Genomic DNA, 23,297 nt, shown 5'->3' with positions numbered 1-23,297 from the left:
TACCTGTCATCACCTATGTTTATGCATCGACTATTGCAAATGGAAGCAGACATTTTGTGTCGCATTTCCTCTGAGGTGATAACAGGCTGTGGCACTCCATGACTAAATAATTGGAGGTAGTGGTTTGTGGACGGTATTCACACTATCACAAAGCATAAAACAGAGGTAACAAAAGGTTGACTGTTACATGAGACAATGCATGGATCTCAATCAAAATCTCCCTCAAATGTCAAGGATAGATTCAGATATTGCACACTGGCAAAGGCATCTCTGGTTAAAACGCACTTCATAATTCTGTCGTGTCCACAGCGTTCTGTAAAGAGCTCGCTCAGAAACTGATCGTTTCCTTGGTTACGTCACAAATGACAAAAAATTACACTTATCCTCCCACTATGCAGCTTTCCAAAAATCTCTAACAACATCATCCAAAGAGTCTTCTAAAAATAAACAGGTGGTATCAGCCCTACACTTAGACTGGGCATGATGATGGTACTGACCCTCAGAGATTGGATCTCTTCCTCTGCCTCAGCAGTGGTCTCCTCCAGCTCTGCCTTGGCCATTTGCAGCTGGTTCTCCAGGGCAGTTTTTGTATTTTGCAGACTCCTAATCTGAGCCTCCTTTTCCTGCAAAGCCAACTGCAATTCATTGCCCTGTTTCTTCAGCTCCAATTTCTGCTGCTCATGTTCCAAGCTGACCTGTGGAATAGCACAAAAGTAAGATTCCTATAGAGCAACCAGCAATGATTGCAGCAATCTGTACTAATTTTACAATGTTACTGTTAAAAAAACAAATTGAATTGATATATTTATATCATTACCAGATGGCATCTTATATCCTAAATTTGGCTCCCATTTAAGCAATGCGACAATTTAAAAATTCTTATCCTTGTTTTCAAATCTCTCCATTGCCTGACCCCTCCCTATCACCAACCTCCTTCAGCCCCATAACTCATATCTGTGCACCTCTAATTCTAGCCTCTTGAACATCCCATTGGTGCCCATGCCTTCAGCTGCCAAGGCCCCAAGCTCTGGAATTCCCTCCTTAAACCGTCCTACCTCTCTTCCCTCCTTTAAGACATTCCTTAAAGTTTACCTCTTTGACCATGCTTTTGGTTATTTTCCCTAATATCTCATGTGGCTTGGAGTCAAATTTTGCTTTAAAGCACACCTGTGTAGCACTTAAGGCTTTCTAATCACATTAGAGCTCTATATAAATACAGGTTGTTGTTGTAAATTTCAAGTTTTACACAGTTTCTCCTTTCTTTGAGGGGCCTTTATTGGTTAAAGCTGATTAGATACCAAAATCAGAATCCCAGTGCTTTTTATGATTGGTGAGTTTACACCTGTAAAAATATCAGCTTACAAAACCATTATCGCCATTACTAATCAAATAGCACACATCTGTTAACTTTTTTTATTCTTTCACAGGATGTAAGTGACGCTGGCAAGGCCAGCATTTGTTTCCCATCCCAATTGCTCGAGGTGGTGGCGGTGAGCTGCCTTCATGAACCGTTGCAGTCCATCTACTATAGGTACACCTGCAATGCTGTTAGTAAGGGAGTTCCAGGGTTTTGACCCAGTGATAGTGAAGGAGCGGCGATATAGTTCCAAGTCAGGATGGTGTGTGACTTGGAGGGGAACTTAAAGGTAGTGATATTCCCATGCACCTGTTACCTTTGTCCTTCTAGGTGGTAGAAATCACAGGTTTTGAGGGAGGCTTGCCGAGTTGCTGCAGTGTATCTTGTAGATGGTACACACTGCTGCTTCTGTGCATCGGTGGTGGAAGTGAATGTTTAAGGTGGTGGTGGGTTGCCAATCAAGCAGGCTGGTTTGTCCTGGGTCGTGTCAAGCTTCTTAAGTGTTGTTGGCGAGTATTCTATCACACTCCTGACTTGTGCCTTGTGTATGGTGAACAGGCTTTGGGGAGACAGGAGTGAGTTACTTGCCATAGTATTTCCAGCCTCTAACCTACTCTTGTAGCCAGTGTTTATTTGGTTGATCTAGTTAAGTTTCAGGTCAATGGTAATTGCCAGGATGTTGATGGTGGAACGATTCAGCTGCGGTAATGCTGTTGAATGTCAAGGGGAGGTGTTAGATTCTCTCTTGTTGGAGATGGTTATTGTCTGGCGCTTGTGTGGTGTGAATGTTACTTGCCACTCATCAACTCAATTCTGAATTTCACACCATTAACATTGATTGTTTGCTTGGATGTGCAGGCCAGATACACAAGTTTTACCATCTATTTCCATATTATCATCATTTGTGTGTCCTCACCTCCCTGAGCTTGGTCTCGACCTCCAGCAGTTTGTTTTTGCTGCTTTGTTCATCCTGGTTGATTTTATCCATTTGTTCCTCTAGTTTCTGGTTGTGAGCATCCAGCTTCCCTGCCTGAGTCTCCAAGTAAAACTTCTGCTGCCTGAGTTCTGCAATCATCTCTTCCTGTGCCTTCCTGCCATGAAATTTAGACAGTTACAATTACAAATATGCTCAATGGTTGCATAAGGCAGCTAGTCAGGCCAAAGAACAGTGGTAGACGAAGAGAGCAAATAAATACTTTTGAGGTGTAGGCACTGTTGCAATTTTGGAAATGCAGCAGCAAATCCATGTAAGTAAGCTCCCATAAATAGCAATGCGTTATTGACCAGATAATCTGTTTTTGTGATGTTGCTTGAGGGATAAATATTAGCAAGGACATCCTGGATAACTCCCCTGTTCTTCTTTAAAATAGCACCATGGGATCTTTTACATCTACTTGAGAGGGAAGACAGGGGTTGCGATATTGTACGGCCGACGAGGATTTCACCCACCCAGGGTGACCTACTGTCCTGTATTTCAAGGGATCATCCCTTATTTTCATTGTTTTTCCTGCATCCCTTAAGAGCACCTTTTGTCCTTTATTTCTAGGGCAGCCTATGGGGGATTGAGCCTGGAATTCTTCTCTTGCCTTTGCCTCTTTTGGTTTTTTTTGTGAGCATGCATCATCCATGCTGACACCTCCTGCCCCAAGAACATCGGAGAAACATGTGGCCACCATTTAATCTCCGAGCCTCTACTAAATTGCAGGGCTCAGGGATAATGGGTGTCAATTGGCTCATTAATGAGTCAAATTGACACCCCAGCAGCGACCAGGAATCCCACATCAGCGCCATCTGCCCTCCAAATTAATCAGGAGAGATTCTCCCACCGCCAGGAGACTGAAGCAGGGCCTCTCAAATTAAGTGGGTCTGGATCTGACCACCAAAGTTCCCGCCCCAATGGGCTGCCTATAATCTAGCCCACGGAGTCAGTTTAATGTCCCGTCCGAAAGATGGCACCTCTGAGAGTGCAGCATTCCCTCAGTACTGCACTCGACTGCCAACCTTGAATTTTGTGCACAAGTCCTGGAGTGGGACTTGAACACACAATCTTCTGACTGAGGTGAGAGTGCTACCAAATGAGTCATAGCTGACACTAAACCTACCAAAAAATATTTGGTACATTTGGCTAAATTTTTATTTTTTTTTAGTGAATTTTGTGTTCATCAAGTTGAGTGACAAGAAACACCATTGCACATTGTCCCTTGCAATTGTCCAACAGTTACAAGGTCCTTGAAAGCTGTGTGGATGAGAGCGGGGACTGCAGGGAGGGTGAGCGAACTGACCACAGCACCGTGATACAGGGAGCTATTCAAGTTGCTCAGAGGCCTTCCAAGAACATGGGAGAAACAAAGTTAAAGTCAGTATCAAATTGAAAGAAAAGTATACAATGTGGCAAGGATTAGCGGGTAAGCCAGAGGATTGGGAAAGTTTTAAAAAACCAATAAAAGATTACCAAAAAAATAATGAGGGAGAAAATAAACTTTGAGGGTAAACTAGCAAGTAATATTAAAAAATGGACAGTTAGAGCTTCTTTAAATATATAAAAAGGAAGAGAGAAGCCAAAATGAACATAGGCCCCTTAGAGAAGGAGGCTGGTGAAATAATAATGGGGAAGCAGGAATTGGCAGGGGAGTTGAATAAATACTTTGCTTCAGTCTTAATGGAAGACACTAATAGCATTCCAAAAATACTAAATAATCGAGGGGCAAAAGGCGGGAAGGAAATAAATACAATAACTATCACTCGAGAAAAAGTTCTAGGGAAACTAATGGGGCTAAAGGCCAATAAGTCCCCTGGACTTGATGGGCTGCATTGTAGGATATTAAAGGAAGTAGCTACAGAGGTAGTGGGTGCACTGGTAGTAATCTTCAAAGAATCCTTAGATTCTGGAGAAGCCCCAGAGGTTTGGAGAATGGCCAATGTAACACCCTTATCCAAAAAAGGGAGGGAGACAAAAAACAGGTAACTATAGGCCAGTTAGCTTAACATCTGTCACTGGGAAAATGTTGGAGTCTATATTATAAAGGATGTAATAGCAGAGCATTTAGAAATACATAATCTAATCAATCAGAGTTAGCATGGCTTCATGAAGGGGAAATCATGCCTAACAAGTTTGTTAGAATTCTTTGAGGAGGTAACAAGCAGGATAGATAAAGATGAACCAGTAAATGTAATATAATTGGGTTTCCAAAAGGCATTCGATAAGGCACCACACATAAGGCTACTTAATAAGATAAGAGCCCATAGTGTTGGGGGTAGTATATTAGCACGGATAGAGGATTGGCCAACTAATAGAAGACAGAGTTGGGATAAGGGGAAATTTTCGGACGGCAACCTGTAACTAGTGAAGTGCCACAGGGATCAGTGCTGGGGCCTCAATTATTTACAATATATATTAATGACTTAGTTGAGGGAAGTGAATGTATTATCGCCAAGTTTGCAGATGACAAAAATAGGTGGGAAGGAAAGTGGTGAGAATGACACCAGGAGTCTACAGAGGGATATAGACAGGTTAAGTGAGTGGGCAAAAACTTGGCAGATGGAATATAATGTGGGAAAATGTGAGGTTATGCACTTTGGCAGGAAGAATAAAGGAGCTGAATATTATTTAAATGGAGAAAAACTGCAGAAGGCTGCAGCAGAGAGGGATTTGGGAGTCCTTGTGCATGAATTCCAAAAAGCTAACATACAAGTTCAACAGGCAATAGGGAAGGCAAATGGAATGTTGGCTTTTATTTCAAAGAGAATGGAGTATAAAAATAGGGAAGTCTTGCTAAAACTATACAAGGCACTAGTTAGACCACACCTAGAATACTGTGAACAATTTTGGTCCCCTTATCTAAAGAAAGATATACTGGCATTGGAGGCAGTCTAGAGAAGGTTCACTAGGTTGATCCTGGGTATGAAGGGATTTTCTCATGAGGAGAGGTTGAGTAGATTGGGCCTGTGCTCATTGGAGTTTAGAAGAATGATAGACAACCTTATTGAAACATATAAGATTCTTAGGGGCTTGACAGGGCAGGTGCTGAGAGGTTGTTTCCCCTTGTGGGAGAGTCTAGGACCAGAGGGCATAATCACAGAGTAAGAGAGAGCCCATTTAAAACAGAGATGACGAGGAATTTCTTCTCTCAGAGGGTAGTCAATCTGTGGAATTACCGCAGTGGGCTGTGGAGGCTGGGTCGTTAAGTATATTCAAGGCTCAGATAGACAGATTTTTAATCAGTAAGGGAATCAAAGGATATAGGGAAAAGGCAGGAAAGTGGAGCTAAGGATTATCAGATCAGCCATGATCTCATTGAATGGTGGAGCAAACTCGATGCGCCGAATGGCCTACTTCTGCTCCTACGTCTTTTGGTCTTACATCTCTTCCAGACACTTGTAATATGTCCTTGCTGGTTTCCTATCCTCCATTTTCTGTAAACTTCAACTGGCCCAAAATTCTGCTGCATGTATCTTGAACCGCACAACATTGATTCACCCACTACTCTCGTCTCATGAACCTACAGTGGCTTCCTATTCCCTCAACACATTCAAATTCAAAATCTTTGTCCCGTAATCCTTCCAATTACCTTGCTCTATCCTATTTCTATGATCGCCTCCAGCCCTATATTTCTTTCCAAGCACTCCACTCCTTTAACACCAGTCATCTACCATCCTCCCCAACCAATCATTGCTGGTACAATCTTTAGTCTCCGCAGTCCTAATAGTTGAAACTCCTTCTCTAAAATTCTCTGCACCTGCACCACTCTCTATACACTTAATAACCGCCTTGAAACCCATCTTATCCTCTTCCTTTCTGACATGACATCCGTTTTCGTTACAACTATTTTTGAACTGCCTGGAGACTTTTATTTTTTCATGTTAAAGGTCCTTTTAAATACAAGTTGTTAGAGTACTGGTGCTGGAATATTGATTTCTTTTTTTTGGTACCCAGTAACAGCATCAAGTAATATATTAGGCGTAGCATGGCCATACAGAATACACCTCCTTGCAACCGACCCAATGTTTTACCTTAGTTATTGTAGGATAAAGGGTTAACAGAATGGATATGCTAACCTGAGGTAGATGATGATGTAGCACTGACATCAGTCTGTCGTGTGTTAGACACGCTGTACAGCAGATGGGCAACTCTTAGGAGGTGTGCCTTCTCAGTAACCCACCTTGTATATGTTGTAAATTGTGTAAATAAACTAGTTTTAAATAAATAGCCTGGTCTGCCTACAGTTCCTTTACACAAGAGCTCAGGCTTGGCACATTCCTCAAATGTAGTAGCAGTGATGGTGGCACCAATCTAGACGACAGTTGGCGCCATACGACAAACACCTTGGCCCACGATGACAAGGATCCCCAGTCAGACCGACATCTTGCCCATGCATCTCAGCAACAGTCAAGGGTCAGATTACATCTACACCATGCCACAAAGGGTGATGACAGAAGCCCTCTATATCCTGCATAACCAAAGTATTTCTTTATTTAGCAGGACTGCATGTGTACAGTTGGGCATCATACAGAAAATAGATGAGATCCTTCCACCAAACACCAGGACCACATTCCATCAGGAATTTTTGCAACTCTTTCAAGAGCTGGGTAAGCTGAAAAATTAACATCACACTTCTCTGCTCCCAGACACCATGCCAGTGTACTTGTTCACCCCCAGGAGGGTACCACATCCTCTACTAACAAACGTTAAAGAGGAAATTGACCGCATGTTGCACGGGGGTGTTATTTCACGGTCACACAACCAATCCGGTGGTGTTCTGGCCTGGTTACAGTTCCCAAGTCCAATGGTCACCTTCGGCTCTGCGTGGATCTCACGCAGCTAAATAAAGCTGTGCAGGGGGAAGTCCACCCAATGGCGTCGGTAGACGACAGTCTGGTGAAGCTTGCCAAAAATCCTTTTTACCAACTTGATGCAAACAGTGGGTTTTAGCAGATACCTCGACCAGGAGTCCAGGCTGCTGATGACCTTTATCACACCATTTGGTAGGTTTTGCTTTAATCGCATCCCTTTCTGCATCACGTCTGCCCCTGAGATATTCCAACATACCATGTCTACAATCCTTGAGGGCAAATAATGTGTTATCTACCTCATCGGTAACATCCTCATACACAGCTCTGCAAGAGCGGAACATGACCAGAAGGCAAGAGAAGTCTTCATCTCCAGATAGCAGGCCTCACATTGAATGACAAATGTGTGAATTCGCCAAGACCACCATAAAATTTCTAGGCCGTATCATCCAAAGACATGGTACTATGGCGGACCTGAACAAAACAAAGGCCATTACCAATTTTCCCCAACCAATGTGCATTACAGATATCCAGCGCTTACTAGGAATGGTAAACCGGGTAGGCTAGTTTATCCCAAACTTGACCACACTCACAGATCCCTTAAGAGGCCTTCCGTGGAAGGCCAGCAATGGTTCTGGAGCGTTGAACAACGCAATGCCTTTCAATCCACTAAAGACTGACTAATCTCCTTGGACATCCTGGCATATTACGACCCCATTTTTCCCAAGGTCATCGCTGATGACACTTCCTCCACTGGCCTCGGCACTGTTCCTATCCATCTGCAAAAGAATGGGTGATAGGAAACCAATATATTTTGCATCGAGAGCCCTGGCGGAAACTGAACAAAGGTACGCCGCCATTGAGAAAGAGGCACTGGCAGCTACATAGGCTGTTCTCAGATTACCTGATGGGGTTGCCCTTCACATAGAAACAGATCACAAGCCCCTCATAGCTCTCCCGAATTCCACAGAGATTGTTAAAATGCCCATATGCATTCAACAATTTTGCCTCAATTTGGTGCATTACCAATTATTCTGCCGTTTCTGGTCCAGGGAAGTCACAAACCATGGCTGATGCTCTCTCCAGATCCATGGTACCACGCTATTGCTTTAGATTCCACATTCCTCTCAAACGAAAGCAATCTCCTCAACTATCATGAGCCCATATCTGACAAAGCTCTAGGGTGTCTGACGCACCCAAAAAGAGGGCGTCAGACGCGTTCAAGTGCGTGAGTTCTGCCTCCAAGGGTAGTCTAAATACAGTCCTGCTGACTGCCTCATCCACAGATACCATCAGCAACCCGGCCACTTGACTGTTGTGGATAACCTCCTAGTTTATAACCACCGCTTAAGTCATTCCTCAGTCCATGCAACAAGGTATACTCCACAGAGGTCACCTAGGCACTACTAAGTACAGAGCACGAGCTCTGCAATTTGTTTGGTGGCCAGGCATCTCACAGGTAGTTCAAGATTTCATCCTAACCTGCCATACCCTGGTGCCATCTACTTTTCCACACTGACCATGGCTCAACTGCTTTGATTACTGTGGTAAGACATACCTCATGATCATTACTCTAGATGGCTAGAAATAGTCAGACTGCATGCAACCACAACAAAGTTCATAATCAGGGCGCTACAGGCCAACTTTCACACCCAGTTTTCGGATGAAATTTTGGATAATGGCCCCCAATTTGCAAATGACCACTTTCAGGAGTTCACTGCTGACAATGGGATCACCCATATTACCAGCTTCTCTCTTTATCCTCAAGCCAGCAGGGAGGCTGAGCAAGCAGTCAGGACCAGGAAGATTCCGATGTCCAAGAATCCAGATTGGGCATCAATCAGCCCTGATGCATTATTGAGCCACACCCCTGGTTAATGGATTCTCTCCAGCTGAATTGCTCATGGGCCGACCTCTAAAAACGCATGTTCCTCTATTGTCTTCAATCTTTCAACCTAATGTCACCCCTGCTGACCACAAGAGGGTGAGAGTGGAGTACAACTTCCGTGAAAAACAACAGTGGTATATTACTCGACACAGGGTCAAACCCTAACCTTAACACCAGACCAGCAAGTTTAGATCAGTGACCGCAAAGCAGATGGTCTCATTCTCACCAGAACAGAGTGTCTGCATTCATGTTTGGTCCGGACAGTGTTTGGTACTGTCCGAAGAAACAGGAGAGCCTTCACTGCACTCATATCCACCAAACCACAAATCTTTGATTACCACAATATGTGGTGTGAAGACCCTAAAAATATTCCAAGCGCCTCAAGCAGTGCTGACCCACCCCAGAATCCACTCCCAGACCCCCGTCCCAGTGGGGCAGTCACCACAACACGGTCTGGAGGAGTGGTGAAGGCTCCGCAGAGAATCAAGCTCTAGTGAGAGGACTCAGGGTGGGGGCTGGGGGCAGGTGCCGGATCCAAGGTAAATATAAATAGTTTAAGAGACTAAAGTCATGTAAATAGTTCAAAAACAAATGTAAATAGTTGGACATAGTTAATAAAGTTTTTTATAAGAGATAGTATGCTGGGGGGAGGTGTAGTTTAATGGGTTAACAGAATGAACATACTAATCTATGTAGTAGATAATGATGTAGCACTAACAGTCAGTCAGTCTTGTGCTAGAGATTCTGTACAGCAGATGGGCAACTCTTAGAGGACATGTGCCTTCTCAGGGTCCACCTTGTACATGGTGTAAAAATAGTGTAAATAAACTAGTTTCAAGTAAATATGCTGGTCTGCCTACAGTTCTTCTTCCACACAAGCTCAGGTCTGGCACGTTCCTCAAACAGTTACAATCTCAGAAAAGCACATCTGAGGCTCCAGTGTGACATTTTTTCCATTCCAAACAGCAGTCATATTGAGGTCTTGGAATGAATGTCAATTTTAATGTTAAATTAGAAGCAGGTGCTGTGGGCCAGTGATCAGCTCCACTGCTTTTTAGGCAGGTTGAATGACAAATTTGATCCCATGCAAAAAAATTCATTTTGTTTTTGAAATTGCATTCTGTGGCTTTGTCCATTTTTAATTAGGCCTATTGGCAGATGGCTACTAAAATAACTATTTGTCATTACAATAGTTTCTAGGACTTTTACTGGTTCTTTGACAATCATATTCAACATTCTGCCTATTTTTCAGTTAGTTCCACAAATCAGCAGCCATGTCTATGACTACTAAAACCTAGGGTCAGATCGACTCATTCCATATAAAACCCTTACTGAGAAGATGCTCATCTCCTTAATTTAGACTGGATTTAAATCCAGGAGGTGGAAGGCCAATATGTGTCAGTCCTGCTCACCCAACAAATATACTTCTCTTTCCCCCTTTGTTTTCATCTGCCTTAATATATTTGATTGCATACTTGATCCCCATCTTTCCTGCCAGGTCTAACCATACACATAGATTAGAAGCCACCTTCTGTACAATTACCATTTTAGGAGACAGCAACCGTAAAGAACAAAGTGAGAGGAAGGTAAATAAATTAATTGAGTCTGACAATTAAACCATAGGCTGTCAATTTAAATAACTCTATATCCATGTGTTTATTGTACAGGCTCTGACATTCCAACACTCACATGCTTCTCTGAGTGAAGATGCTGCTGTTTGCTGCAAGTTTGTTCGCTTCTGAGAGTTCTGCTACCCTCTGCTCCAGAGACTTTATCTTGGAATCCATGGCATTGATAGTCTAAAATATAAAATGCATTACAGTCAGATTAAGACTGAAATCAGGCAACAAAGCCAGAAGGACAAAAGCCCAAATAAGGGAAAGCATTCCATTTTGAGAATCGCAGTCCATTTTGAGAATCAGCTGTATTAATAAAAGCCAATTTTCACAGCAAATTCAGCTCATGAGTAAATTTTTGAGTTTCTCTTCAGTCAGAGCTAAACATTTTGAGTCCCTCAATGCCTTGCTTTAAAGTTAATTTCTCACATACCGCTTTCTGATCGTCAATCAGTTTGCATTTTTTATGCGATTCCTCTTCATGCCTGATGCGAGAATCTTCTAAAGATTCCTTATTCGCAATGCCCATCTTCACCTGAGCTTCCATAACCTGTCAGAGTACAACACAAATAACAACAGAAGATGTGGTGCTTTCTACAAATAATAACAAACATTATTGTTCAGAAGTCATGGGGAGAAAAGTTGAGATTCATTTGTACCATACAGGAAATTTTCTTCTCCCAACCCCCTTTCTTCATTTAAATTAAAGGAACAATCAAACCCATTGGTGGCTGTTTTCAGCTAAGATACTTGCTCTATATTCAAGATTAGTTGATACATTGAGTAAAAGATGCTGAAGATAGTTGGTAGAAATTGCAGAGCTATTGCTGATCACACAAGGCATTGCTCCAAACTGGTCTGACGACTACTTCAGTGTAATCACCCTGAGAACAGCACAAGATGTTTGCTGCTTTTGTTACAGAATCAAATCTCTATTATTCATTTTCTGTCTCTTACCTTCATTTTATCTTCATAGAGCTGTTCTTTCTGTCGGAGGTTGGTTTCCATGCGTTGTGCTGTTGCCTGGGCCTCACACCAGCTCTCTTCCAACTCCTGTGTTAGTATAGAGAGCAGGATCATTGTAAACAACATAGTAAACAGTTAATTTGTTCATATGCTGATTTCTACAGGTAGGAGTATCCATAACACAATCTTTATGGACCTAAAACTTAGCTCTTATCCGATCTCTGTGCAAACAAGCATCAGAAATCAAATCTTTTCAGAACATAATTGTCTTGCACCTTATATGTAGTGTCAAGTGTCAGTGAACAACCCAGTAAAGGCTCAAATCTCCCCAGGCAACTCACGCACCAAAATATTGGGTAGCATACATTCTCAGGCAGCACACCAGCACAGCATGAGACATCTTTATCTAATCAGCATAGGATGGCAGCGCACTGGATACTGAAACATATCAAGTCAAAAGACCACAGCAAGACTGGTTAAAATCATGATCTTAATCATAAGGGGATGCCCCAAGACTGAATCAGGGAAGTGGATGGAGAAGTACACTGCTGCAATAAAGAGAGCTCATAGACTGAAGTGGGTGAAGCTGCTGGCGGCAGAGCACAGGAAGCTGTTCATCTCCATAAGAAAACTAAAGTCGACAAAGTATATTTAGAAGACCCATTTCTTTTTCAAGACTCACTGTGACCAGTTGTCCATTTATTTCTTCCCAAAGGCCTAAAATCCCTTTAATGTTGATACAGGAACCTGTCTCATTCCTTTTTTAGTGTTCTAAATGACTGCATTGTTTGGCAGACAGAATCACAGAATCTTTACAGTACAGGAGGCTATTTGGCCCATTAAATCTACACTGACTCTCTGAAAGAGCATTCTACCTAGCCCCACTCCCCTGCCTTATCCCCGTAACCTTGCACATTCTCTCTTTTCAGGTAGCAATCCAATTCCCTTTTGAATACCTCGATTGAACCTGTCTCCACCACCCTCTCAGGAAGTTCGTTCCAGACTCCAACCACCCTCTGGGTGAAAACTTTTTCCTCACATCACTATTACTCCTTTTGCCAATTATTTTGAATCTGTGCCCTCGAGTTCTTGATGCTCCCTTAAGTGGGGACAGTTTCTGACTATTTACCCTGCCCATGCCCCTCAGGATCTTCAATACCTATTCCATAAATTAACTCTAGGAGCCAAGTTGCACAGTACATTTAAGACATTAATTATTTTCTTCATAACCTTCATCTGTCTTCTTCCTCCACCACCTTCCCATCCCAAATTCACCTCTCCTAGTTTTGTACAGAATAAGCCTCCACATTCACACAAATTATCTTTGCTGATCCTGTCACAGCTTTTAATAATTTTCCAATTAGAATGGATTGTGTGTGTAGCAATGATGCAGAACAAAGCTTTACATCAATCAGGATGACCCCTAATAACAGCACACTAAGCTGCTTTCCATATCAAAGTACCAGACAGCAGGATCAAACCCAACACTGCACTGAGCAGCACATATCACTACAGGGTTAAGCAGCATATCAGTCTCAGGCAGCACATCAGCACAGCATGAATCACCAGTTCAGGGAAACCATTTCAATTTTCTTGCTTCTCTCTCCAACTTTGCTGTGGGGCTGAAAATGGTAATGAATCAATACCAGACTAATCTGACATGACATGCCTGTGGTCAGCATGAACAACTTCATGGCAAAGACCTTTAATAGGTCACCTGCTCACTCAGCCAGGCAAGGAGGGTAGTCCTGTAAAAGTAACACAGCTGGGAAGGGGGTGTGGACTGGGGGGAAGCATTACAACATACTCTCTTCCCATTATCCTCCTACCAGGTACTTTTTCCCTTGCACTGCTAGTATTATCTTCACTGTCAACTTCTTATACATACCAGGATTTTCTGAGCCATTTGTTGGATTTGCTGAGATTTTGTCTGCAAATCCTCCTTCAACTTATTTTCTCTGCGTTCCACCATCTCAAGCCGCTTCACTTGGTTCTCCAGAGACTTGCGACGTTCCTACAATCAATAACATATCAGAAATTTCTACTGGATCTGCCGTGACAGTTACACAGGGTATTAACACACTACCACCCAACAGACTGTGATAATGGGCCATTTGCTAGTCATTTTATTCACATTACAAAACTTTGTCTTAAATACATATAGAGGTAACAGAAATGATACTGCAATTTCTAAATAATATTAATACCTCTAAACTAAGGAAGTGTCTATACATCACAGTGTATGTTAAGTAGCTTAATGATAATGTTAGCAAACCTTCTATGAGTAAAAAGATAAATCACTTATCAAAGCTGCAGTCATGTCTGTTCTTAGAACTCATAAACCATGTCTGTGTCTCCAAAGAGCAGCAAACCTTACAGGAAAATTTTGATGGATCTTGGAGGTTTTAACAGCACACAGTCATTTAATCAGATGACTTCCTGTCCAAAACATAACAGCTTAATACTGGAACACACAAACTTGTATTTGTATTGCATCTTTCAATCTTGGAACGTCCCAAAGCACTTCACAGCCAATGAAGTACTTTTGAAATGCAGCCACTGTTATTACATTGGAAAGTGTTTCTTTTCCATCAAAGGTGTACACAACATGCAACCCTTCCTAGTATAGAGTTTAGGGAATGAACTCCAGAGCTCAGCCCCTAGACAGCAGAAGGCACAAATGCATTGTGAGGTGAACAGGTGGGGAAATGCACAAGGGGTCAGAGCCTAAGAGATAGAGGGCTCAGTAGTAGTTATAATGCTGAGAGAGATTATAGAGATAGGTAGGAGAAGGATCATAAGACGATTTGAAAAAGAGAATTAAACAGAGTTAGATTCATCAGCACATCTTTGGAAACTGACCCCAAGTATTTTTTCCCTTATTCTTTCATGGGGTGTGGACAGCATTTGTTGCTCATGCCTAATTGCCCTTGAACCAAGTGGCTTGTTAGGCTATTTCAGAGGGCAGTTAAGAGTCAACCACATTGTTGTGGGTCTGGAGTCACATGTAGGCCAGGCCAGATAAAGATGGCATATTTCCTTCCCCAAAGGACATAGTGAACCAGATGGGTTTTTACAACAATCAATGATAGCTGTCATGGTCACCATGACTGATGCTGGCTTTATATTCCAGCTTTATTAATTGAATTTAAATTCCACCATTTGCCATAGTGAGATTTGGGCCCATGTCCTCAAAGCATTAGCTTTGGCCTCTGGATTACTAGTCCAGTAACATTACCACTATGCAACCATCACCTGCTGGGCAGTGCAGGCAGCAGTTGAAGTCCCAGATCTACCTGCAGCAACCAACTTCTGCCACCAGATGGAGCCCAGGACCTCAGTGCGAGTTCAGAATGAGCGCCAGGGGTGAAGCTTGAAGCCGCTGAAGAAGAGTCCAAGGATTAAGGACAAAGACCGGGGGTTGGAAAGACCCTACACATCCTAGGGTCTTCAAAGAGGTAGCTAATGAGGTAGTCGATGCACTGGTGTTAATTTTCCAAAGCTCACTAGTTCTGAAGGTGGATAAATCACCTGGACCAGATGGATTACACCCCAGAGTTCTGAAAGAGATAGCTGAAGAGATAGTGGAGGCGTTAGTGGTGATCTTTCAGGAATCACTGGAATCAGGGAGGGTCCCAGAGGACTGGAAAATCACTAATGTAACCCCCCCTGTTTAAGAAAGGAGTGAGGCAAAAGACGGGAAATTACAGGCCGATTAGCCTGACCTCAGTCATTGGTAAGATTTTAGAGTCCATTATTAAGGATGACATTTCAGAATACTTGGAAGTGCATGGTAAAATAGGGCAAAGTCAGCATGGTTTCATCAAGGGGAGGTCATGCCTGACAAATCAGTTAGAATTCTTTGATGAGGTAATGAGCAGGTTAGACAAAGAAGAGCCAATGGATGTTATCTACTTGGACTTCCAGAAGGCCTTTGACAAGGTGCCGCACAGGAGGCTGCTCAGTAAGATAAGAGCCCATGGTGTTAGAGGCAAGGTACTAGCATGGATAGAAGATTGGCTGTCTGGCAGGAGGCAGAGAGTGGAGATAAGGGGGTCCTTCTCGTGATGGCGGCCAGTGACTAGTGGAGTTCCGCAAGGGACAGTGTTGGGACCACAACTTTTCACTTTATACATTAATGATCTAGATGAAGAACTGAGGGCATTCTGGCTATGTTTGCAGATGATACAAAGATAGGTGGAGGGACAGGTAGTATTGAGGAGGCGGGGAGGCTGCAGGAGGATTTAGACAGGTTAGGAGAATGGGCAAAGAAGTGGCAGATGGAAGACAACGTGGGGAAGTGTGAGGTCATGCACTTTGGTAGGAAGAATAGAGGCATAGACTATTTTCTAAATGGGGAGAGAATTCAGAAATCTGGAGTGCAAAGGGACTTGGGAGTCCTAGTCCAGGATTCTCTTAAGGTTAACTTGCAGGTTGAGTCGGTAGTTAGGAAGTCAGATGCAATGTTGACATTTATTTCGAGAGGACTAGAATATAAAAATAGGGGTGTGCTGCTGAGGCTTTATAATGCTCTGGTCAGACCACATTTAGAATATTGTGAGCAATTTTGGGCCCCGTATCTCAGGAAGGATGTGCTGGCCCTGGAGAGGGTCCAGAGGAGGTTCACACGAATGATCCCAGGAATGAAAGGCTTAACATATGAGGAACGTTTGAGGACTCTGGGTCTATACTCGATGGAGTTTAGAAGGATGAGGGGGATCTGATTGAAACTTACAGAATACTGAAAGGCCTGGATAGAGTGGGCGTGGGGAAGATGTTTCCATTAGTAGGAGACACTCAGAGTAAAGGGAAGACCTTTTAGAACAGAGATGAGGAGAAACTTCTTTAGCCAGAGAATATGGTGAATCTATGGAATTCATTGCCACAGAAGGCTGTGGAGGCCAGGTCATTGAGTGTATTTAAGACCAAGATAGATAGGTTCTTGATTGGTAAGGGGATCAAAGGTTAGGGGGAGAAGGCGGGAGAATGGGGTTGAGAAACTTATCAGCTATGATTGAATGGCGGAGCAGACTCGATGGGCCAAATGGCCTAATTTCTGCTCCTATGTCTTATGGTCTTATTCTGGAAAGGTTTCGTCAGACTGGAAAGTAGCAAATATAACCCCTTTATTCAAGAGAGGAGGGAGGCAGAAAACAGGAAACTACAAGCCAGTTAGCTTGACATCTATCATGGGGAAGTTGTTAGAATCAATCATTAAGAGGTTATAGCTGGGCATTTAGAAGAGCTAAAGGCATTCGGGAAGACTCAGCATGGTTTTGTGAAAGTAAAATCATGTTTAACCAATTTATTGGAGTTTTTTGAAGGAGTAACATGCAACATAAAGGCATGTAACATAAAGGGGAGCCTGTGGACGTACTGTACTTGGATTTCCAGGAGGCATTTGATAAAGTGCCACATCCAAGGTTATTACAGAAAATAAAAGCACACGGTGTAGGGGGTAACATATTAGCATGGATAGAAGATTGGCCGGCTGGCAGAAAGCAGAGAGTATACATAAATGGGTCTTTTTCGGATTGGCAGGATGTGACGAGTGGAGTCCCACAGGGGTCTGTGCTGGGGCCTCAACTTTTTACGATTTACATCAATGACTTAGATGACGGGAGCAAAGACATGGTAGCTAAATTTGAAGATGACACAAACATAAGTAGGAAAGTATGTTGCGAAGAGGACATAAGGAGGTTGCAGATGGACATTAAGAGGTTGAGTGAGTGGGCAAAGACCTGGCGAATGGAGTTTAATGTGGGAAAATGTGAAGTTGTTCACTTTGGTAGGAAGAACAAAAAAGCAGAATACTACTTAAATGGAGGACAGCTGCATAATTCTGAGGTGCAGAGGGATCTAGGTGTTATAGTATGAGTCACAAAAAGTTAGCATGCACGTACAGCAAGTAATTAAGAAGGCTAATAGAATGCTATCCCTTATTATGAGAGGGATTGAACATAAAAGTAAGGATGTCATGCTTCAGTTATACAGGGCATTGGTGAGACCGCACCTCGAATACTGTGTGCAGTTTTGGACTCCTTATTTAAGGAAGAATGTAAATGCATTGGAGGCGGTTCAGAGGTTTACTAGATTGATACCTGGAATGAGTGGGTTGTCTTATGAGGAAAGGTTGGACAGACAGGGCTTGTCTGTATAATGGTATAATACTTTGTTGTCAAGAGTAAAAACCAGAGTTTAGAAGAGTGAGGGGTGATTTGGTTGAAGTATACAAGTTCCTGAAAGGCCTTGACAAGGTGGACGTCCAAAGGATGTTTCCTCTTGTGGGTGAGTCCAGAACTAGGGGGCACTGTTTTAAAATTAGCGGCCACCCTTTTAGGACAGAGATAAGGAGAAATTTTTGCTCTCAGAGGGTTGTGTGACCTTGGAACTCTCAGCCTCAGAAGACAGTGGAGGCAGGGTCATTGAATATTTTTAAGACAGAGGTAGATAGATTCTTGTTAGGCAAGGGAATCAAAGGCTATCGAGGGTAGATGGGAATGGGGAAATCGAATCACATTAAGATCAGCCATGATGTTATTGAATGGCACAGCAGGCTCAAGGGGCCGAATGGTCTACATCTGTTCATTTTTTTTATGTTCTTATGTACTGAAAGACGATTTAAGACTATATTGTGTTGACAAACTGTGTTCAGCAATTGAATCTATAACGTACCTCAGACTCCACCAATTTCTTCCTGATACTTTCACCAGAATTCTCACGACCTTGTAGTTTCTCAAGGTCTCTCTCTGCACGTTCTTTAGCCTGACGCACATTCTGCAGGAGATCTGTGGCTTCAGAGCTTGCTTTCACTGCCTGAATAACCATAGAACAAAAATGATGCCAGAGTCAGTTTAGGATTCATTTTAAATATTTAAATCTAAGTGGTCTCCTGACAAAAAAGGGCTTTGAGTTTTGAGTGGGTCACTATGACTGGGTTTGCTCATGAGTTCTGTCCCAGACAATCAGGACATAAACTTTTACAGGAACTCTAACTAATTACCTAGGCTTAGCTAATTCTTATTTGAATTTAATTTTTGTTTTTGTTGTGTGTGTGTAACGGTGTTGTCTATGTTTATTATTGAATTAAAATCTCAGATCTGATTGATGTCCTCTGATGAAGTGACTGGTAACATCATTTAGTGATTAATATTAGATTATGAGGATTGACCAATCAGAAAACACTCAAAATATGGAAGAGATGTAGGTCAGCTATTTCAGTAGTTGCATTGAAAGAAAAAAGGAAAAACAAATTTACATTTATACTGTGCCTTTCACAATCTTTGGATAGCCCAAAAAATACTTTTGAAGTGTAGTCACTTATGTAATATAGGAAACACAGCAGCCGATATGTGCACAAGTCGCACAAGAAAATGAGATAAATGATCAGTTAAAATATCTTAAATATGTTAGTTAAGGAATAAATGTTGGTCAGGACAGCAGAAGGACTCCCCTCTTCTTCTTTGAATAGTGCCATGGGATCTTTTATGTCCACTCTGGAAGTTACTGGATCTCAATTTTGTAAAGCATGTGCATTGGAGTTAATGGTATAATACTTTGTTGTCAAGAGTAAAAACTGACAAAGTCTCCCTGCACTCCTATTCAAACCAGAAACCAAAAGAATAGAATGGCAGCATTGCAGATTCCAGAGTTAGACACATTAGGCTTAAGGCACTTTTTAATCCTCATTTTGTTTTCCTATGTTGTTTGCTAATGGTATCTAGTTCAATGAACCACCAATTACAATAATGATTTGTTTAACAGGTGCAGAACATAGCAAATCCTATCACAAGGTGTTCAATGTTTTTACATCCCAAGATGCAAAGAAATGTGATGGCTCTTTAGCCCAGATAACCTCACCCTCCCTGAATATTGCCTTCCCAATGCAGCAACCTGCACTTCTTAATGAATCCATTGTCCTAACTTCAATCATCCCTTCCATCTGTTGATCATCCTCTGTACAAATACTTCCAGATATCTGCTAACACAAATCTCAGCATGTCCCATTTGTTTATTATCACCCAACCCTACTAACACCCAGGCCTCTTTACACTACCCCTTAGCAAGGTCCATCTTACCCAGCATTCCAGGCATTGGATCTGTGTAAGTTCCATTCTCCTGAAGAAAATTGCATATTCATATATTATGGAACAATTTGCATCCTTCCAATGAAAATCACCACCATTAAAATCAACTATGCTTCCTTCCCCTGGGGAATTGCATTACCTTAGCGAGTTTCTCCTGCAATTCCTGTATTTTCTTCTGCTGTTCTGCATTCATCTGAAAGACACAAAGGCCATAAATACTATGGACAGAAATGATCAAAAACACATATTTTTGTTTTCACACTTTTTTCAACATCTTTGAACTTAACTATACTCATATTACTTCCTATATTCTAACAGATAAGTAGCAATGAAAAATGAGTAGTTCCACTATCTTTCTGAAGTGTGGAATAAATCAGTAATAATTGGGTTGTGTGATAAGTTCTTAAATCAAAACCAAGTCAAGCGTGCTCCCGTGCAGTTTATCTGCCCCACATGATGGATAGCAATGCTCATACACTCTAATTCCAGATTATAGGACATTTAACTTTGTCTTTAGTTTCTTCAAAGCATTTGCCAGGTGAGAAACTGGACGAAGAGTGTTCTTTTTCAAACCAAGCATTGAATGCACTTGAAATTGTTCATTATCCATCTTAAGAAAACAATTTCCCCCAGCTTTCAGCAAAGCAGCTTTCAACAACATATCGAAAGAGCAGACTCTGGGTTTAAATATTAATATTAGATATATTTTAAGTAACCTTTGATTGCACTGAAATAATTTGCAGTAACCTCGTAATCACACTGATCAGACTCCTTTTCGTAATACTAATGTGGAAATGCTCCTAATTTTTGGATTTCATTTAGCGAATACATTACTTTGCCCTTGCCCCCAGTTCTACACCAATTGCCTCTACCTCCTAATACATTTTATTTATACACACTCACACGCATGTATATCTTTCCCCTATGTATTTTTCTGCCTCGATCGCTACAGATTCAATTCTAGAACAGCTTAATTTAGGGGCTTTCCAGAAGTTAATCCAAATTCAACCAGTCAATACAATCTCAAGTATTGCTGAAAAATGAGACATGTTGAAGCTTTTTGGCTTGCACTCATCAGGACACTTCACAAGAATACCAATATAAGGGGAAAACAACAATTTATATGTGAAGAGAGTGCTGACTGGTTGGCAAGTAGATTCTGGTTGGTAGAGGCATTGCCATGGAGAATGCACCAGTGATGGTGACTGACAGTTAACTGCCAAGCATTTTTAAAAAATTTAAACCAGCAGCTTGACCCTTATATCCTTCAGAGCAATGGCTTGACCTGAGTCAGTGAATGGCTGTCACTTATCTTGTTTAGCTGAAACAGGCTCAATGTATGTACATGTTCTTTCTGTCTGCAAAGAACAATACATATATTAATATATGTAGCTTCCAGTGCACGCAAATGTGCCACACCGCAAGCCCGACTGCCAATCTTTAATTAGTTGTCAGTGTAATTCTTAGCACACTGAAGGTTATTTAGCAAATATTGTCTAATCGTGGAATCACATCTAATGCTGGACACTGTGTTTTGAGTTTTACAAGCACGGGCTGATTGGATATGGTCTGTACCTTGCCCGTTGCAAACAGCGGCCAGGACATGCCGGTTGATACGATTCGCCTGTCTTTGGGATGTACGGCCTACATAACTAGCATCACACTAGCACTGAAATTCACATACCACATTTCTCATGTGTGATAGGCAGAACGTCTTTTTAGTTTGACAGCAGCATCCTGTTCCATGTACTACAAGATTGGTCTTATCGGCAACCTTGTAAATAGGACCCGAGCTATTTGCTCAGCACGCAAGCTTGATGCTGATATAGAGCACCTCAAAGACATCATGCAAGATAACAGCTACCCTGATCAGATCAATTCGCATTGTATATCACGCAAACTCATGAATGGGACTAAGGCTGTCACTTTTGGCCCTGAAAAGTGCCTCGTCTACCTCAGATTACTCTGGAAGGCAAATATTTGAGCAAAAGGTGAAGCTGGCTGTTTGATACCGCTACTATGCCTGTAGTAACACAAATGGTATTCACCACTCACAGTGTGGCACATTTGTGTGTACTGGAAGCTACATATATCAATACACAGGACCCTGTTCTTTGCAGACAGAAATATCATGTGAACACATTGCGCCTATTTCAGCGAAACAAATTCAGTGACAGCCATTTGCTGACTCATTCCTCAGGGCAATGCCTTGGCCAATCAGAGTCAAGCTGCCTGGTTTAAATTTCAAACAATGTTTGGCAGTTAAGTGTCATTCACCATCAATGGCAACACCTCTACCAATCAACACTCTCTTCACATACAGTACAAATTGGTGCCTTCCCTTTATATTAGTATTCTTGCGAAGTATCCTGATGAATGCAAGATAAAAAGCTTAGACATGTCCCTTTTCCGCAATACTCTTCCAAATAAGTAGTCATTTATAAGTAAAATTAAATTATCTAAACAACTCTACCATATACTCAAGCTGGGAGAAAAGCCAAACAATGCACCTAAATAACAATTAAATTAGTGAAGAAAGGTTAATATAAAGTAAAAAACCTTTTCAAGTTTGGCGTACACCTCTCCAACTTCAGCTTTTCCCTGGTCTCTGGTCTGTGAATGGAAGATCAGTCTTGATGTCAGTGACTTGGATCAAATCAGGGTATGGACTCTGTGCCCCCTCACACGCAAACACATTGCACCGCACCTATTCTTAACATTAGAATAGAATCGGCTCCAGAAAGATTAATCGCAGCAACATTACACAAAATGCAATATTCATTGCTGAACTTAAGACGAAGCAAGTAGCCAAAATTGCAAGCAAAGTATAGTAGGTGACAAGCATCCTTCACTTTCATCAAGAGTACATTTCGCAGAATATTGGAAAGTCCTTTTGCATGCAAAGCTCACGAGTTCATCTTCAACCCAACCTGCCCTCTGTCATGGGGAATGCCTTATTGACTAGAGTGTGGCTAAGATAACCCACCCTGTCAGAATGAGAAGCAAGCAGTGTTTAGATTTCAACTAGGAATGTAGTTAATCACAACTCAAATGTGACTATCAAGCAGTTTGCCAAAGGGACACCCTGCCACTGTGACAATCCCCTCCATTTATGGTAAGTCCATGACCTCACCATATCCCAGGCTCCTTGGCGTGCAAAATTCAATGTCATCACCTCAACACTTATTCCATGCCATCTCCATCCCATCCACTGTTGGGACAGATGCTCAGACCAACCTTCTGTAGTTTCTGCTGGGATTCAGCTGCTTTCCGCCTATATTCATCTGCTGTAATTCGAGTGTCTCTTAGTTCTGACTCGTAGAGGTCAGCCCGTCGGCGGGCAGCAGCAAGATCTTCCTCCAATTGTCGTACAGTCACTTCCATCTCCTCCATTTGAGCATGAAACTCCTGTTTAAAAATGGGGGAAAAAGCACAAGGAGCTTGTGGGAAGGAGCAAGTCATCCTCAAACCAAATACCAAAACTTTGATAAACAGTTAAAAAGCACAGAATTAAAGCAAATAAATAACAATGACATTTACTCCTTTAGAAAAGGAGAGGGCAAAAGTTCAACACAAAGGCAAAATGCTGGAAATCT

General features: G+C 42.1%; 1 protein-coding gene across 1 annotated transcript in view; it reads right to left on the bottom strand.

The window, feature by feature from the left end:
* The window catches only part of LOC144687612 (citron Rho-interacting kinase-like), a 215,439-nt gene that overhangs the window by 92,125 nt on the left and 100,017 nt on the right, over positions 1–23,297 (bottom strand). Inside the window, exons 14-23 of the mRNA XM_078553958.1 lie at positions 22,939–23,109; positions 22,261–22,314; positions 19,841–19,894; positions 18,290–18,430; positions 13,503–13,628; positions 11,606–11,701; positions 11,082–11,198; positions 10,722–10,831; positions 2,274–2,448; positions 498–695 (exon numbers count right to left, since the gene is read on the bottom strand). Of these exons, the coding sequence (XP_078410084.1) occupies positions 498–695; positions 2,274–2,448; positions 10,722–10,831; positions 11,082–11,198; positions 11,606–11,701; positions 13,503–13,628; positions 18,290–18,430; positions 19,841–19,894; positions 22,261–22,314; positions 22,939–23,109 (1,242 nt within the window). The remainder of the gene's footprint in view (positions 1–497; positions 696–2,273; positions 2,449–10,721; positions 10,832–11,081; positions 11,199–11,605; positions 11,702–13,502; positions 13,629–18,289; positions 18,431–19,840; positions 19,895–22,260; positions 22,315–22,938; positions 23,110–23,297) is intronic.

Source organism: Cetorhinus maximus, chromosome 12 (assembly GCF_964194155.1).
Source record: "Cetorhinus maximus chromosome 12, sCetMax3.hap1.1, whole genome shotgun sequence".
NCBI lineage: Eukaryota > Metazoa > Chordata > Chondrichthyes > Lamniformes > Cetorhinidae > Cetorhinus > Cetorhinus maximus.
This window is presented reverse-complemented; position numbering and strand designations above follow the sequence as displayed.